The 20,224-nt window shown below is 41.5% G+C and overlaps 1 protein-coding gene across 7 annotated transcripts in view; it reads right to left on the reverse strand.

The window, feature by feature from the left end:
- DACH1 (dachshund family transcription factor 1) overlaps positions 1-20,224 on the reverse strand; it is a 372,863-nt gene that overhangs the window by 209,976 nt on the left and 142,663 nt on the right. For all 7 annotated transcript variants that reach the window (XM_056555495.1, XM_056555493.1, XM_056555492.1 and 4 more), the window contains exon 2: positions 16,582-16,697. In XM_056555495.1, coding sequence (XP_056411470.1) covers positions 16,582-16,697 — 116 coding nt within the window. The remainder of the gene's footprint in view (positions 1-16,581; positions 16,698-20,224) is intronic.

Raw genomic sequence — 20,224 nt, forward strand, 5'->3', positions numbered from 1 at the left:
CACAATACACTGGAATACTGCCACAATTCCGTCAGTGTTCTGGAGGAATTTCGCAATTCTGTTAAATACATTTCTCTGAACTGAACTTTAGCAGAATTGCGGAAATTCTGCCATGTGAATATATCCTATAGGGGACTTTGCCTTCAATCTTTTAATTGCATACACTGTTCAAGCTATGCCTTAGGTATAGCGCTGATCAGTGTTTTTGTCACTCCACTTGTACAGGTGGCATGGAGGCGCTGCACAGAGGCCATCATCCTACCTAATCTGGACCCCGCAATTACCCTGTCATATTCCCGATCAGCTACTCCGAACCCACTGCCATAAGGATTTTTGACATTTAAATCCCACAATCAATTCTGAATCCGGTATCCAAAGGGTTAATACTGAGCATCTTCAAAATCACCGCTGCCTGGCATTAACCAGCCATTTCTCACCGTCAATTAATAAATATATGGTATTTTGGGTTAATGCATTCCCCCCCATGAGGTGACTATATGGCATACGCAATGCTTATAATACCCTGGAATGCAGTTATCTCACTTTGACCAGTATGGATGTTCTGGCTTCTGCAAGTGGCTAATCTGGTTTATAGAGAGGAGCCTTGAGCGGTGGACATATTAATAAAGGATGTTAAAATACAAAACCTCTTTAGGCTACATTCACATCACGATTCTGGGATACAGCAGCCAAATCCGGTGGGAAAATTTGAAAACCGGCTGCCGCTAGTATAATGGAGCTCCTCTCCCCGCTGTCTGGTGCTTCTAGGAAAGGAAAATTGATGCCACATGCACACTCATCAGATCAGCAGCCACAGTGGTGTCCCACCTAAGCCACTGATTGGTTGTGCGGGAATGTGAGATCACATCCCCGGAACCAGAGGCGTCAGACAGAGGGCAGCAGAGTTCCATTATACCGGAGGTGGCACAGAGAGTGTTTTTGTTTCGTTTTTTCCCCCTTTTTGACCAGATTTTTAAAATAGTGTTTTGTCCAGACAACCCCCTTTAAACACAGAAGTGTTTCCTGAAACATTTATAATTTTCAGAATACAGAAAAAAAAAATCTTAAAAAAAATCTTAATATATAAAAAATACTGTATAAATGATCATGTTAACTATACACAATAGTAATGGGAACCAAATATCGTATATACTCGAGTATAAGCAGAGTTTTTCAGCACGATTGAAAACGCCCCCCTCGGCTTATACTCGTGTGAACTCTCCACCTGTCAATCCCTTCTCAGTGGTCTTCAACCTGCAGACCTCCAGATGTTGCAAAACTACAACTCCCAGCATGCCCGGGGGGGCCTCTTCCCTGGGGGGCCTCTTCTCCGCGCTTTGGGCCTGCCCCAGCCTAGTGACGTTGCCTTGACGACGATATACAGCGACGTTCATGCGCAACGTCCCTGTGCGTCGTCTTCAAGGCAACGTCACTAGTCCGGGCCCGAAGCGAGGAGAAGAGGGCCCCCTGGTGAAAATGGACAGCCTGCAATGACTAACCCTCCCCACCGGACGGTCCTTGTCGCATAGATGGCCCAGAACAGCTCACCCTAACTTCCCGCTGAGGGGAGTACAAAACAAAAGGGGGGGGGGTTGGATGTTGACGAAGGCTGCAGTGGTCTTCAACCTGCGGACCTCCAGAGGTTTCAAAACTACAACACCCAGCATGCCCAGACAGCCGATGGCTGTCCAGGCATGCTGGGAGTTGTAGTTTTGCAACATCTGGAGGTCCGCAGGTTGAAGACTACTGATGAAGGGATTGACAGGCGGTGATGATGAAGGAGGGGAGGGAATGATGACGGGGGTCTGGATGATGACAGGGGGGATGATGTATTTCCCACCCTAGGCTTATAGTCGAGTCAATAACTATTCCTGGGTTTTTGGGGTGAAATTAGGGGCCTCGGCTTATATTCGGGTCGGCTTATACTCGAGTATATACGGTACATGTGTTGTAAGAATAAGGTGAAGTCTTTATTAGTATGTTATGTTTCAGTAACACAGCCATGTTTTCTTTTGATTAGTTACCAGGAAGGAAGCTTGTGCGCAGTTCTGAAATGTGCCTTTACATATTTTTAGAAAGCATTCTTGAGAGGAATGTGTACACTTATCTAAGTCATGCAGTGAAAGATGGACTTGTCATTAGCTTCAATATAATTTTGTTACAGACAAAGCAGTTTGACCACAATGAAGTTATTTTCTGCATCTAGAGTAAACAACTGCAAATGTCTTTCTCATCAGTGGAAAGAAATAATAACAATAGCTTTGTAATACAATCCACAAAGAAGTAATGCGAGTAGGAGCTATTCTAAGCTCTCTGGATACTTAATTAAATGTAGAGAACATTATGCTGGATACCAATAAACCCAATTATTATGTATGTGTCACAATCAAATATGTTGTTAATGAAAATGTGCAGATTTTTGTGCAAATAAATTATGATAAAATTGTAAAGTACCTAAAATTATTTCAATGATCCATTTTACCTATATAGGATCAAAATGTAAACGGTAATTTTAACTCTTGTAATACAATATTTAGCATTTTCATAATTCTCTGTAGTGAATTTTAATGGGTTATACATGGCGCATAACAATAGAAATACGAGGCTAGTAGCTGATTGTTGAAACCTGGCAGAAAATGTTCCATTTCCCTGCACACTACCACAGGGACAATATACCATTACACAGTGCCCATTCACATTGATGCAGTGACCAGGCTCATTTTTCTGTATAGAGCAAGAGACATTTTTCTGCCAAGAGAGGATGATCCTGAACACAGGTTCCCCCTCTGATAACTGAGACTACCTTTAAAGGGGTACTCCGCTGCTCAGGTTTTGGAACTGTTCCGAACGCTGGAGTCTGTGCCTCGTGATGTCATGACCCCGCCCCCTCATGATGTCACACCCCACCCCCTCAATGCAAATCTTTGGGAGGGGCGTGACAGCCATCACACCCCCTCCCATAGACTTGCATTAAGGGGGCAGGGCATGACATCATTAGGGGGCGGGGCTATGACGTGACGATATCCCATTTGTTCCAAACGCTGAGCAGCGGAGTATCCCTTTAAAGACTATATAAAAATAGTTATTTTCTTAAAGGGTACCTCTCATCAAATAAACTTTTGATATCTTTTAGATTAATGAATGTTGAATAACTTTCCAATAGCATGTTAATGAAAAATATGCTTCTTTCTATTGTATTTTTCCCGATCAGTCCTGTCAGCAAGCATTTCTGACTCATGCTGGAGTCCTAAACACTCAGAGCTGCCAGCCTGCTTTGTTCACAGCTAAACAGGCTGTGAACAAAGCAGGCTTGCAGCTCGAAGTGTTCTCCTTTGTGAACAAAGCAGATTGGCAGCTCGTAGTGTTTAGGACTCCAGCATGGACCCCTAGTGGTCATTTCTTCAAAGTGGAAAATTAAATAGAAAGAAGCATATTTGTTAATAACATGCAATTGTAAAGTTATTCTGCATACATTAGTCTATAATATATCAAAAGGTTTTTTTTGATGAGAGGTACCCTTTAAGTAGAAAAATTAATCATTCCTGGTCATAGCCTATCTGGCAAAATTTGTCAGAATTGTGGTGGTTAACTGGCTATTGGGTTATGGTGTATTTCAACTTGGTCATATCTTTTTTTATTGGTTCAGTGCACTAGTCACCTTGTATGCATTGCATATTTGGGTATACGTTTGGCCTCTATATCAGTGTGTTCTTTACATTCTACTATGATACTATAGCATGCATAGTTACCAAACTATCACTACATTCTTTCCAAATTTCACTGTGCATGTATTTGGGAAAATACTTTTATGCCCTCTTCCCAGTACCCATTATTTTTTCTATTATATACCTCTTGTGAATTTTATAGTATTTATTAGAATAATGTTATGAAATAAAAATTATTTATATTTTACTCTATAATCCCATTTGTTTGGTGTTTTTTTTTCCAAAAAAATGTGATTCGATCCAAATAAACTTGTGGCAAATTTTTATCAGTATTGTATTTTAATAATGTGTTTAATAATGTGTGTGTTTCACTTTTTTCTCTCTATTTTGTACATGTTTTAAGTAGTACTACAACTCCCAGCATGGAACAGACTGTTCCAGGATGGGAGTAGTAGTGCCTGTGCTAATAGACTGATCGCCCCAGATGTCACTCCTGACACCCGCTGTGATCGTCCTGTATAATGTATAGATGCGGGCGGCTTTCTTGCATCTCTGCAATAGATATGACAATCACATCGGGTGTCAGGAGTGACACCCGCTGTGATCTGTCCTCAACTGCAGGTACTACTGCTCCCAACATGGAGAACACTCTGCTCTATGCTGGGAGCTATAGTACCTGCATTAATAGACAGATCACGGCGAGTGTCACTTCTGACACCTGCTGCGATCTGTCTATTAATGCAGGTACTACAGCTCCTAGCATGGAGCAGAGTGTGCTACATGTTGGGAGCAGTGTTACCTGCAGGTAAGGAAAGATCACAGTGGGTGTCAGAAGTGACACCCGCTGCGATCGTCCTGTATAATGTAAAGATGTGGGCAGCTGGCTGCTCTTCTCTGGTCCCACTGTAGTATAAGTATATGCCATATATACCTATTATTCATTTTTTCCCGCAGAAAGCTGTGAGTTGCTGGAACCATCTGGCCAATCACAGCTCTCTGCGAAAATTCTATTCACATCACTGGCCGGCCGGAGTATAGTGCAGAGATGCGAGGGCAGGAGAAATCTGCTCCATCTCTGCAAAAGAAAGGACAATCGCATCGGGTGTCAAGAGTGACACCCGGTGCAATCTGTCTATTAGTACAGGTACTACAGCTCCCATCATGGAACAGTCTGTTCCATGCTGGGAGTAGTAGTAATGTCTAAAAAATATAAAAAATTGAGAAAAAAAAGTGAAACACTTACACACACACACACACACTTTATTAAACACAATATTAAAATATATTACTAATAAAAAAATTATTATAAAAAATATATAATTTTTACATTTAAATGTGACAGGGGAGGAATGTGACATGGGAAGAGAATGTGACATGGGAAGAGAATGTAACAGGGGGGGATGTGACAGGGGGAATGTGACATGGGGGGAGAATGTGACAGGGGGGGAATGTGACAGGGGGAGGGGGGGATGTGACATGGGGGGAGAATGTGACAGGGGGGAGAATGTGACAGGGGAGGAGGGGGGAATGTGACAAGGGTGGAATGCGACAGGGGGCGGAATGTCACGGGGGGGGGGAATTTGACGGGGGGAATGTGACATGGAAGAATGTGCTATGGGGGGAGAATGTGACATGTGGGGGAGAATGTGACATGGGGAGGGGGAATGTGACAGGGGGGTAAAATGTTATATGGGGGGAGAATGTGACATGGAGGAGAATGTGACGGGGGAATGTAACAAGGGGGGGAAACGTGACATGGGGCAATGTGACAAGGGGGGGAGAATGTGACGGGGGAGAGAATGTGACAAGGGGGGAATGTGACAAAGGAGGAAGAATGTGACATGCGGGGGCATGTGACACGGGGGGTGAGATGTGTTATGGGGAAGAATGTGACATGGGGGGAGAATGTGACAGGGCGGGGTAATATGACGGAAGGGAATGTGGCAGGGGGAGGGGGAATGTGATATGGGGGAGAATGTGGGGAATGTGATGGGGGGTGATATGGGGGGAGAATGTGACATGTGGGGGAGAATGTGACATGGGGAGGGGGAATGTGACAGGGGGGTAAAATGTTATATGGGGGGAGAATGTGACATGGAGGAGAATGTGACGGGGGAATGTAACAAGGGGGGGAAACGTGACATGGGGCAATGTGACAAGGGGGGGAGAATGTGACGGGGGAGAGAATGTGACAAGGGGGGAATGTGACAAAGGAGGAAGAATGTGACATGCGGGGGCATGTGACACGGGGGGTGAGATGTGTTATGGGGAAGAATGTGACATGGGGGGAGAATGTGACAGGGTGGGGTAATATGACGGAAGGGAATGTGACAGGGGAGGAGAATGTGACATAGGGGGAAAATGTGATGGGAGAAGATGTGACCATGAGGGGAGAATGTGACAGGGGGAGATTAATGGGGACATGTGAAATGGGCAGTGGTCATAAAATGGGTGGATAGTTGTAAAATGGAGGAGATTAGACATGAAATGGCAGGATTTCACCATTTATGATAGGGGGGGATGTGACGGGGGGAATGTGACATGGGGGGAGAATGTGACAGGGGGGGGGGGATGTGACAGGGGGGAGGGGGGAATGTGACATGGGGGGAGAATGTGACGGGGGGATGAGACAGGGGGTGGAATGTCACAGGGGGGAGAATTTGTCGGGGGGGAATGTGACATGGAAGAATGTGACAAAGGGGGGAGAATGTGCCATGGGGGGAGAATGTGACATGGGGGGGATGTGACAGGGGGGTAAAATGTTATATGGGGGGGAGAATGTGACATGGGGGAGAATGTGACGGGGGAATGTAACAAGGGGGGGGAACGTGACATGGGGGAATGTGACAAGGGGGGGAGAATGTGACGGAGGAGAGAATGTGACAAGGGGGGAAGAATGTGACATGCGGGGGCATGTGACACGGTGGGGTGAGATGTGTTATGGGGAAAAATGTGACATGGGGGGAGAATGTGACAGGGGGGTGAAATGTGATATGGGGGAGAATGTGACAAGGGGGTAGAATGTGACGGGGGAGAATGTGACAAGGGGGGAATGTGACATGGTGGAGAATTTGACAGGGGGTGAAATGTGATATGGGGGAGAATGTGACAAGGGGGTAGAATGTGATGGTGGGAAAATGTGACAAGGGGAGGAGAATTTGACAAGGGGGAATGTGACAAGGGGGAGGGAATGTGACATGGGGGTGAGATGTGACATGGGGGGTTAGATGTGATATGGGGGGAGAATGTGACATGGGGTAGAATGTGACGGGGGAGGATGTGACAAGGGGGGAATGTGACAAGGGGGGAGAATGTGACATGGGGGGAATGTGACAAGGGGGGAGAATGTGACATGGGGGGTGAGATGTGATATGGGGGAGAATGTGACATGGGGGGAATGTGACAGGGGGTGAAATGTTATATGGGGGAGAAAGTGACAAGGGAGTAGAATGTGACGGGGGAGAATGTGACAAGGGGGGAATGTGAAAAGGGGGAGAATGTGACATGGGGGGAATGTGACAAGGGGGGGGGGGAATGTGACATGGGGGTGAGAGGTAATATGGGGGGAGAATGTGACATGGAGGGGTGAATGTGACAGGGGATAAAATGTGATATGGGGGGGGAGAATTTGATATGGGGGAGAATGTGACAAGGGGGAGAATGTGACAGGGCGGGGGAATGTGATGGAAGGGAATGTGGCGGGGGGGGCAATGTGATATGGGGGAGAATGTGGGGAATGTGATGGGGGTGATATGGGGGGAGAATGTGGCAGGGGGGATTGTGACAGCGGAGGAGAATGTGACATAGGGGGAAAATGTGATGGGAGAAGATGTGACCATGAGGGGAGAATGTGACTAGGGGAGATTAATGGGGAGATGTGAAATGGGCAGTGGTCATAAAATGGGTGGATAGTTGTAAAATGGAGGAGATTAGACATGAAATGGCAGGATTTACCATTTATGATATCGCATCGCATATCGAAATTTTTGCAATATTTAGGCCCATAATCGCAATCGCACATTTTCCCCATATCATGCAGCCCTATTCTAAATCATATTTTTTTTTTCACTATATTTTTTTGGCCCAAAAAAACTCCAAAAGGCATCAAATTACAGATAAGACATTCTTATAATATGTCAACAAAAGTTAGATCTTATTTCCATCATTTACACTTTCAAAATAACAGAAAACAAAAAAATGGTGTCTGCAAAAGTTTGGGCACCCTGCAGAATTTAGAGTATGCACTGCCCCCTTTGCAAAGCTGAGACCTGCGAGTGTCATGGATTGTTCTCAATCATCATCTGGGAAGACCAGGTGATGTCCGTCTCAAAGGTTTTAAATGCCCAGACTCATCGGACCTTGCCCCAACAATCAGCACCATGGGTTCTTCTAAGCAGATGTCTAGAAATCTGAAACTGAAAATAGTTGACGCTCACAAAGCTGGAGAAGGCTAAAACCTCTTCTATGTCCTCACCACAAAAATCAGCGTTTGAACTTAGCAAATGAACATATAGACAAGCCTGATGCATTTAGACAAGCCTGTCCAACTATTAAGCATGGGGATGTATCAATCATGCTTTGGGGTTGTATTGCAGCCAGTGGTACAGGGAACATCTCACGAGTATGAGGAAAAATTGATTCAATAAAATTTCAAGTAAAAAAAATAGGTTTGTGAGATGTACTCTATCTGTTTGTGGTGACCAAGAACTTCAGTCAAGGTATAATCTCCTATATACCCAAATGGCAATTGGTACAAGAAAGGAAAAAAGGTGACTGGTTCTCTAGGTCTATGGGGATTACTAAAGTGATTTTCTGGTGAGATTGGGTGGTGGAGTGGTAGGGTGTTGTCAGTGTGTCTGTATATATGGGATGATGGTTATGGTAGTGTGTTATATATTGTGAATGTGATATGTATGGTAATGAATGTACTAGAGTGTATGGCGGTGTATAAGATGCGTTGAAAATGTATGACAGTGTGTGTGAGTGTGTATGTATGATGTGTGTATGGCTGAGGCGTGTATGTTAGTGTAGCTGTGATAGAGGCAGGTGTGATGGATGAATGTGAAGAGGACAAAGAGGAAAAAAAAAAGTAAAAAAAAAAAATATATATATATATATATATGTATATATATATATATATATATATAAAAATAAATAAATAAATAAATACAAATAAAAAAAATAATTAATTTAAAAATTAATAAATTAAATAAAAAATAAATAAAAGGGGGAGAGAGAAAGAAGGAAAAGTGGAATGGTTTGTACTTGGATGCTTAAACAATTTATTTGTTATAAAATGACATACAGTATATGGAAAAAAGTGCTGGGCCCTAGCACTTATATTTTCCAATACACAATAAAAAATTATAATCAATAAAAAACAAATTAATAAATATAGTACTACACTGATAATACCAAGTCAAATAATTATACCCTAGAGTCAGTATTCAATAGCCATAAAGTCAATAGTTCAAAGCACTGAACAGAAGCTCTGCTTCTCAAGTAACTGATGTTAATATTCACATATATTGGCCAGTATGTCCCCCTGGACCATGTACCCAATTGGCCAATGCACAGTATCGGTGCTGTGACCGAAAAGAAGTTAGTAAGTTATCCACGGTACTGCGACCGTACTTATGCAGTGTCTCTAATGCACAGGTGAAAGAAACAATCAATTGTAAAGTGAAACAAAGTTATGGATATAGCGGTATTGCGACCGTGGAACTCTCGTCCCGTAGAAACACTGTATCCGATAAAGCAATATTGCGGCTGTCATATGAGAAGGATACAAGCCTGTAGTAGTATAGCTGTTGGCGGTGCTGCGACCGTGCTGGATACAGCAGAGCGGGAAAGCCTCAGCATGTCCCACCACGGGACCGCAGCACATGCTGAGGCTTTCCCGCTCTGCTGTATCCAGCACGGTCGCAGCACCGCCAACAGCTATACTACTACAGGCTTGTATCCTTCTCATATGACAGCCGCAATATTGCTTTATCGGATACAGTGTTTCTACGGGACGAGAGTTCCACGGTCGCAATACCGCTATATTCATAACTTTGTTTCACTTTACAATTGCTTGTTTCTTTCACCTGTGCATTAGAGACACTGCATAAGTACGGTCGCAGTACCGTGGATAACTTACTAACTTCTTTTCGGTCGCAGCACCGATAGTGTGCATTGGCCAATTGGGTACATGGTTCAGTGGGACATACTGGCCAATATATGTGAATATTAACATCAGTTACTTGAGAAGCAGAGCTTCTGTCCAGTGCTTTGAACTATTCACTTTATGGCTATTGAATACTGACTCTATGGTATAATTATTTGACTTGGTATTTTCAGTGTAGTACTATATTTATTAATTTGTTTTTTATTGATTATTATTTTTTATTGTGTATTGGAAAATATAAGTGCTAGGGCCCAGCACTTTTTTCCATATACTGTATGTCATTTTATAACAAATAAATTGTTTAAGCATCCAAGTACAAACCATTCCACTTTTCCTTCTTTCTCTCTCCCCCTTTTATTTATTTTTTATTTAATTTATTAATTTTTAAATTAATAGTTTTTTTTATTTTTATTTATTTATATATATATATATATATATATATATATATATATATATATATATTTTACTTTTTTTTCCCTCTTTGTCCTCTTCACATTCATCCATCACACCTAACCTCTATCACAGCTACACTAACATATACGCCTCAGCCATACACACATCATACACACACACTCACACACACTGTCATACATTTTCAACGCATCTTATACACCGCCATACACTCTAGTACATTCATTACCATACATATCACATTCACAATATATAACACACTACCATAACCATCATCCCATATATACAGACACACTGACAACACCCTACCACTCCACCACCCAATCTCACCAGAAAATCCCTATAGTAATCCCCATAGACCTAGAGAACCAGTCACCTTTTTTCCTTTCTCGTTCAATAAAATTTCAGCAAATTTTGGATGCTAACTTGATGCCATCTGTGAAAAAGCTGAAGTTAAAGAGAGGATGGCTTCTACAAATGGATAATGGTCCTAAACACACCTCGAAATCCACGGTAGATTGCATCAAGAGGTGTAAACTGAAGGTTTTGCCATGGCCTTCACAATCTCCTGACCTCAACATAATTGAAAATCTATGGATAGACCTTAAAAGAGAAGTATGATAGACAGCCGAGAAATCTCACAGAACTGGAAGACTTTTGTAAGGAAGAATGGGCAAAGATACCTCAAACAAGAATTGAAAGACTTTTGGCTGGCTACAAAAAGCGTTTACAAGCTGTGATACTTGCAAAAGGGGGCAGTACAAGATATTAACTCTGCAGGGTGCCCAAACTTTTGCAGGCGCCATTTTTTTGTTTTCTGTTATTTTGAAAGTGTAAATGATGGAAATAAAATCTAACTTTTGTTGACATATTATAAGAATGTCTAATCTGTAATTTGATGCCTTTTGGAGATTTTTCCATCTTTCATTGGCTTCTTTATGCACATTAATACAAATTTTTACCTGGGGTGCCCAAACTTTTGATCCCCACTGCAAATCAGCCTGAGAAATCTAAATCTTCAGAGCTAGGTGTCTCCCCTCAGTCAGTGGTTGGCTAGTGAAGGGCTAGTCTGAAACTGTGGGGCACCAGCCAAATATAACATTTATTGGCGCTCACGTCTGTCCTTTACTTCTTATATCAACCACCTGCACACCATAAATATTTCCATAGTCTGCCCTTATGTTACTCTGTAAACCACCAGAACATCTCACTATACTGTATTTACTCTGTAAACTCCTTTCTCTCCATTCTGACACAATGGCAGCAGCCATCATTCTGTCCACCTGCTACACTTATACCTCTTCCATCACTGCGTGTCCATTTACTATAACAAAAAAAAAAAAAACTATTTAAACTTATCATCAACAAAGCTCTCCATAGTGTTTTATCTTCTACTTTCCTTCATCTCTGATTTACTTCCATCAAGATTTTACATTCTGCTAACAATCTAAACTAAAGATTTTTCTTGTATTACATAAATTATCTGTAATGGGATACCATGGGAAATTTAAAAACCCATATAATTTTGTTAGAGTAACCCTTCAGAATGGTGGCAAGGAGATTCCCATCCATGATGCACAGCTGTTTTTAGGCTCTCCATTTCAGGGGTGGGACTAATGTTAGGCTTTTTGCCAGTAGCAAACATAGATAATCCCTCCCTTAGTTGTCTGTCCAATCACAGCACAGCACATAACCTACTCCTCTATGCTATGCCATTACATAGTGGTGGTCAAAGTGCACTCAACAGGCTGGCATTGTGCTAAACTGATAGTTTACACAGTACAGTATTGTAAATGGCATGTGGGGGTCAATGAGTTACTGATGCAGTGGCTATGCAGGAGCAATAGGAACAGCAGCAGCGCAGCAAGGTAGTGGTTACATTTAAGATTACCTGTAACCAAATAAAATGTTTAATATAGTATTCCTTGTTTAATTAGCAGACACTTTCCCATTCACTTGCTTTTAAAATAATCAACATAAATATGTTTAAAATGTAATATAAAAAAACGGCCACTAAGTGACTCTGTTCTGTTCCCTGCCACAATTAATACAGTGAGTTTGGTCTCCTCCCAGCCTGGCAGGAGTCCAAACTCAGGAAGTGCTTCTCTGCACTGAGCTTGATTGACAGCTGCACAGAAAGTGAAAGCTCCACAGATTCTCACAGAAAGTTTCACAGAATGAAAGCTGCAGGAGAGCAGCTTTTTAAAGGGGTACTCTGGTGGAAAACTTTATTTTAATTTTTTTATCAAATGATGCCAGAACGTTAAACAGATTAGTAAATTACTTCTATAAAAAATTCTTAATCCTTCCAGCACTTATTAGTGGCTGTATACTACAGAGGAAATTTTTTTCTTTTAGGATTTATTTTCTGTCACAACCCCCGTGCTCTCTGCTGAGACCTCTGTCCATGTCAGGAACTGTCCAGAGCAGGAGAAAATCCCCATAGCAAACATATGTTAGCAGAGAGCACTGTGGTTGTGAAAGAAAAGAAATCCCAAAAGAAAATAATTTCATCTGTAGTATACAGCTGCTAATAAGTACTGGAAGGATTGAGAATTTTTAACAGAAGTAAATTACAAATCTGTTTATCTTTCTGGCACCAGTTAATTAAAAAGAAAAAAAAAGTTTTTCACCGGAGTACCCCTTTAAGGATGCAGGGTTTTTCAGTTTTTGCACTTTCTTTTTTCCTCCTTACCTTTTAAAAATCATAACCCTTTAAATTTTCCACCTAAAAATCCATTTTATGGCTTATTTTTTGCATCGCCAATTCTTCTTTGCAGTGACATTAGTCATTTTACCCAAAAATTCACGACGAAATGGAAAAAAAAAACATTGTGCGACAAAATCGAAGAAAAAAACGCCCTTTTGTAATTTTGGGGGCTTCCGTTTCTACGCAGTGCATATTTCGGTAAAAATTACACCTTATCATTATTCTGTAAGTCCATACGGTTAAAATGGTACCCTACTTACATAGGTTTCATTTTGTCGTACTTCTGTAAAAAATCATAACTACATGCAAGAAAATTTATACGTTTAAAAATGTCCTCTTCTGACCCCTATAACTTTTTTATTTTTCCATGTACAGGGTGGTATGAGGGCTCATTTTTTGGTAACACTTGTTTTGATCGGACATTTTGATCACATTTTATAAATTTTTTAATGGTATAAAAAGTGACCAAAAATATGCTTTTTTGGACTTTGGAATTTTTTTTACGTGTACGCCATTGACCGTGCGGTTTAATTAACGATATATTTTTATAGTTCCGACATTTACGCACGTGGCGATACCACATATGTTTATCTTTATTTACACTGTTTTATTTTTTTATGGGAAAAGGGGGTGATTCAAACTTTTATTAGGGAAGGGGTTAAATTACCTTTATTAACACTTTTTTTGCAGTGTTATAGCTCCCATAGCTCCCTATAACACTGCACACACTGATCTTTTACACAGATCACTGGCATGTATTAACACGCCTGTGATCAGTGTTATCGGTGCTTGACTGCTCCTGCCTGGATCTCAGGCACGGAGCAGTCATTTGCCGATCGGACACCGAGGAGGCAGGTAAGGGCCCTCCCGGTGTCCTGTAAGCTGTTCGGGACACCGCGATTTCACAGCGGCGGTCCCGAACAGCCCGACTGAGCAGCCGAGATACTTTCACTTTCACTTCAGACGCGGCGATCAGCTTTGATCGCCGCGTCTGAAGGGCTAATACAGGGCATCACCGCGATTGGTGATATCCTGTATTAGCCGCGAGTCCCGGCCGTTGATAGCCGCCGGGACAGACCCGATATGATGCGGGGTCACTGCGTCCTTCGCCGTTAAGGGGTTAAATGTCTGATTTTTTTTTTTTTAAAGGGCTGTAGAGGTGTTAGGGGTAGTTAGGGAACATAGACTGAATTAGTTTAGAACAGTTTATTTGGTGACAGGTACTTTTTAAGCATTGAGTTGCTGCTGAAGACAATCCTGCAGACTGTGTAAGGGTGCACCATATTTCAGCCAGACGGCAGCCCGATCCAGGGGGGGGGGGGATTTCCACACCAGCCGCAGCCATATCCCCGCTGGACCCGCGCGGCATCTCATTAATTTAAATGTGCTGATCGGAATCAGATAGTGACTCCGGTTGGCTCATTTTTGCGCTGTATCCGGTCGTGTGGCCAGACTGAAAACCACAGTATACCACGGTTTTCAGTCTGGTTACAAAACCAGATATGGTGCAAAAATTAGCTGACCAGAGTCACTACCTGACTCCGGTCGGCACATTTAAATGAATGAGAGGGAGTGTGGGTCTGGTGGAGATGCAGCCTGTTTGAAATTGCCCTGCCAGATCCAGCTGCCATATGGTTGAAACGTGGTGTAAATGCACCATAAATTAAGCAGCACAGCAAGGAAGGCTTTACACCAATCACTTTAACTGCTGCTGCTGAGACGAGAGTGATGCCTTGATTTACCTTTCAAAGACAGTGTAGGCCCTAAGGAAAAAACACAGCTTGCAGGTACACAGTCTTATCTCCCATCCTCTCTTGCACATAGCAATGGCAAAGCAAAGCGAAGAGATCTGATTGGTTGCTATGGGCAACTTCTACACATTTCCTCCGCACAGGTTTTGATAAATCGCCCCACTTGTATTCTAATGCACTTCATATAGTTACACACACACAGATATAAATTGTTATTTAGTTACTTTGTGGCATCTGATTTTATCTGAGCATTGCTATTGTAAGTGCTTCAGAGTATTCTATATAAAATTCTTTGTTATTATAATTGATTTTAATATTATGATAAATAGAGCACTCATTTTAAAATAATGAACATTGGGCAAATACATTTCAATTAAAGGGGTTCTCAAAATTCATAAAAAAAGGGAACCTGTAAGCTCCCTGATGAGCTATTAGCTCTCTCCAGTATCTGGTAGCTGTGCACAGTGGGTTGTGCATGAAGTACCGGGTACTCAGGGTGTCAAACAAGTCTAAGTAGGTGGAAAGAGGACGGTGTAAGCATGACTACATGGTGCTGCTGCTCTAGCTCTATCCCTACTTACTGAGCCCTAGGACAACAGATTCCAATCGAAACACGGCATGCTTGGAAATGTATAGATATGTGCACTGCAGCTACCAGGTAATTGAGAGCAGCTTATAGCCCAGCTAGTTTAAAGAGGTATTCCATGATCTTTTTATATATTTGACTATGCTACAGGGGCTGTAAAGTAAGTATAGTTCATAATATAGTGTCTGTACCTGTGTGTGACAGTGGTCTCGCAATTCTTCTATGATTATCGCCCCAATATTTATTTTTAACTGCAGGAGAAAGAAGAGAAAGTCCAGCATGGCAATTCAAGCAATACTTGGTACTTTATTTAGCAATCAGCCAACATGGAAAACAGGTGACGTGTTTCGGCCACAATACGTAGCCTTAGTCGTACGACTAAGGCTACGTATTGTGGCCGAAACGCGTCACCTGTTTTCCATGTTGGCTGATTGCTAAATAAAGTACCAAGTATTGCTTGAACTGCCACGCTGGACTTTCTCTTCTTTCTCCAGCAATTGCTGGACTGGGGTCCGGTCCTGTCCGTGCCGTGGCGAGGGCACAAGGGTGAGCTGTGTCAACTCTACTTTGCTGTTATTTTTAACTGCATACAAAATTACTCATGTCTCTGGATTTCCCAGGTTGCAGTGCATCAAGACCTGACATCACTATTCAGGTGTTCAGAGGGAGCCTGTCCTGCTTCAATTTAGCAACAGCTGTAGGCCCCCTGGTTAGAAAACACTGTGTTTCAATGGGTATGGTGGCTGATGTGTGGAAGGAAGGAAAGTGATCTCAAACTTTGTGTGTAGTTTAGAGCAGTGTTTCCCAACCCAGTCCTCAAGGCACACCAACAGTCCAGGATTTTATTTTTTCCCTGTTCTATTCCAATGGAGTAACTGAAAAAACCAAGAATGTTGGTGTGCCTTGAGGACTGGGTTGGGAAACACTGGTTTAGAGAACATAATCCAACAGGAAATACCCAGTTCTAGCAGGTAAGTACTAAAATCCCCTTAACCTCTTTAAATGTACAACTAGAAGGAGCTTTCTATCTGTGGCAGAAGGAGAACAGTGACTATAAAAATGATCAGATTGTGATATTGTGGGAGATTTATCAAAACCTGTCCAGAGGAGAAGTTGCTGAGTTGCCCATAGCAACCAATCAGATAGCTTTTTTCATTTTTCAGAGGCCTTTTCAAAAAATGAAATAAGCGATCTGATTGGTTGCTATGGGCCACTCAGGACAGGTTTTGCTAAATCTCCCCTATTGTCTTTACTGGTGACTTCCATATCGTGTGTGAATGTTACAATACCTGTGGGTGGGATCATCCCAGGGGACATTAGGCCAGGCACACTGTGGGGCATAATATGGGGATTCTCTGGTGAGGTCACGCTCTGTGTCCGTTTTGGAGGTCTTCCTGGTCTGGAGCTGGAAGTGAAGAAAGAAATTAAAAAAAAAAAATTAAATGTCTGCCTAAAACATCATTTGAAAGTTGTTTCAAGTGGTAACATGGACTGTAAATAAATTTGTTTCAAGGACGGTTGCTTTTGCAGTTAGATGTAATAGACTTCCATCACTAATTAGATTACATGCTGAATTCATTTTCCTCATTGAAGATCAGCCGCTCTTGATGCATAATTCATAGCCTGTACCTCGTTACCTGCTTCTTCATATTAATATCTATACACAGTTTGAATTGCCTCGTTTGCATATGCTAAAGTTCTGCATGCAGCCTTCAGCATGAAAATTATGCACTAACTTGTAATAATTATTACAGTCAGCCTGCTATTGATTTATGAGACTTTTAAAAACCAAATATGTGTAGTACTTGTAATGAATGATATTTTAAGGTTCTTCAGGAAATTAAAAGGCAATGGCTGCCTTAGGAAATGTTCTGCTTGTTTGATTTAATACTACAGTTAGCTGGGAGGTGGAATGAAAGAGTGATTCAGACCTATAGCACATTTTTCGATGATATGTTTTATTACTTCGCACTGCTAGCCTGATATCTAGATGATAAATGACAATACATATCTAACGTGTGAAAAGGTCTTACAATTTCTTTATTTTTTGTCATTTAAAGATTAGTCAAGTTATGGTTTAACCCCTTCCCCGTAAAGAGAGGGGATATGTTATTAAGCATTTTTTTTATTGCCATTGCTTCCTACAGAACAGTGTAATTAAAGGACAAAGGAACAACATACAACCGTTATATTGTAGCAAGTGCCTACATGATAGCACACTATAAGTGTTATAGCATCAGATGAGTTCTGCACTACTATGTGTTATTTCTATGAATAAATTAACATCAAGCACACCTATTATTTTTTAATAATCTACAGTCCAGATTACAGGGAATTTATGGAGCTGGTTAATTTACACCAATAATGGTTTTTACCACAACGGCAGAAGGAACATCCGTTGTGATGGTAAAATCTGGCAGTACATTCGGAAAGCTTATTCTAAATTATTGCCATAAGACATAGCAGGTGTTTTACACATTGTGCCTCTCAGTTTAGTCTGTGTATCCTTTTATAGGACATAGGAATGTGAGTCATGTGATATACTGTGTGTCAATTCCAAACCATCTAAGTATATGCCACAGAATATTACAAAATATAACAAAACACTTGTAACTTATTTTATTAATAATTATATTGATTTAAATGACCCAATACTGCATCAGACTATAATAACTCTAGGAGGTATGGGTGGCCATACACTTTCAATAATGGTAGGGTGTTTGTTCGTCCGCCAGTTATCTCTCCCGACCTCTATATACACATGTAAGATTGGCACGGCCAAATGTTCATGTGTTCTCTATGGGGAGGGGTAATCCGCAGCCAGACTGCTCTGGTGGCAACGTATCGCTCCAAGAAAAATAGGGTCAGGCAATATAAATGCAAGACGCCTGTCCCTTCTCTCCTCTAACATCATCTGTTCATAGAGTCGAGAGTCTGCCATACACCTTAGTGGTCCTTAACCTTTTTTTGCCTGAGTACCCCTAAACAGCCCATTCCCAAAAAATGGTACCCCCATATTAGAGACATTTTGTAATGATTATAGTGTAACCCATATGCTTTAACTCCTCTATAACAGGCCCCCTGTTCCTCTCCCTATCTCCCCAGTCCCCCGATTTACAGGTGACGTCTTCTCTAACCAGAGTTGTTTACTTTTCTTTTCTTCACTATCTGGCCTAGACCGCCATTAAGATTTCTCCCATACAAGACTTCTCCACAGAACCAGCCATTCAAACATTTTAGGCTTCTTTCTGCAGAACAATACCCACCTATTTACAAACTCCCCATGTTTATTGTCACACACAGTAATAGTACCCACTTTGTGTCCCCATAAAGTTTTTAGGGCCCCTTTGTGCCCCCAAATTTAGCTGTAGGCCCCCAAACTGCCCCCGTATATAGTAGTAGGCCACCATACTGTCCTGCTTTTGGTGCTCCACTGCTCCTCTGGCTCAAAGCAGTAGGTCCCCGGTTTGCAGGGGAAGTGGAGCCACAAAGCTGATGGTATTTACTGCCCACAGCAGCCCAGTGACCGCACTTCCCCTTTGCAGTCCTCCTGCTCCGCTCTTCGGTGCAGTGACATCAGCCTACTATTTTTTTCAAAGTGGTCCAGACTAGTAACCAGTGGCTGTGGCTGCCATTACTAATTTATTTTTTAAGCACCACCTGGAGAACTGATAAGTACCCCTGGGGGTACTTGTACCCAGGTTGAGAACCACTGCCTTAGACAGTTATCCAAACCCGCCAAAGGCTGAGTTTAGTCTAAAGTTTTTGTGAACCTTAGAGGTATATTCACACAGTGCAAAATTTACCAATGTATCTTTTATTATTTATGCATTTTCGGTGGTAATATAAAAAAAAATTGCATGTATAATAATATATGTTGCCAAATTTTCTACTGTGGTGAACATAGCCTAAAAATGTATTGTTTTTCTGTTTGCTCTATTTCTATGTTTAATAAACATATTAAAAGCTGATGATGAAGGCAAAGCTGTGAGCACAGACTCTATAAGGTAGGATATAGAGTTCCAAGGGGTCCATATAAAGGATCTTTGGGTACTCTATGTGCTCTCTTATGATGCCTCCATAAAGCTCTGTATTCTCCTCTGAATATAGTGCTTTATCTTTATTCCGTACGGCATGTAAAAGAGAATGTTAATTACACTAGTGCGCCATCAGAATGCTCGGAGTTGTAGTTTTGCAACAGCTTGAGGCACAATAGTGTAATACAGTAGGAACTGGGGGATCTTCTACACAGAGAACTGGTGTATGTCATGTGAATGTGAGACACTGGGCAGCAACATAGCCAGTGGACAATAATGAATTGTGATTATGATGATCATTGACCTGTACAGTACATTGTAGTTTTACTATGCATGAGGCTGTACGCTGTCTTAAAACAGGCCAACAGCAATAAATGGTAACATGTCACCCTATAGACAAATGGGACATCCCCATTTGCCTTTGTTACTAATCACTTTACTATATTAATTAACCAATTAGCACATGTATAATTCCAAAAGGATAACATAGATACAGATGTCACTCCTAAGGAATCCGGTGTATCCTTCCAAGAGAAGAAACTTGAGTTGAAACACAAAACAATTACAGCATGAATAAAGTTATTTCTTCTATTGACTTAGTAACAAATTGGATCCCCAAAAGCTTTACAGGATCAAATACATAAAAGATAAACATTTAGCTTAATGACATCAACAGTCAACCAAAAACATCTGTGTTATACTTTAGAAGTGATCAGAGGATATTCCTTTGTTTACATTAAAGATAATCACGAGGTTTGTATTACTGCATTCAATTTGCGGAAGAAAAAGAAGAAAAAATAGAACATACAACCTCCAAGGCCCAGAGGCAGCAATATGTTACAAATGCAGGATTTCTCTCATTTTACATTTTGTAACCATGGTAAAACAATAGAAT

This window comes from Hyla sarda, chromosome 2 (assembly GCF_029499605.1).
Source record: "Hyla sarda isolate aHylSar1 chromosome 2, aHylSar1.hap1, whole genome shotgun sequence".
Lineage (NCBI taxonomy): Eukaryota > Metazoa > Chordata > Amphibia > Anura > Hylidae > Hyla > Hyla sarda.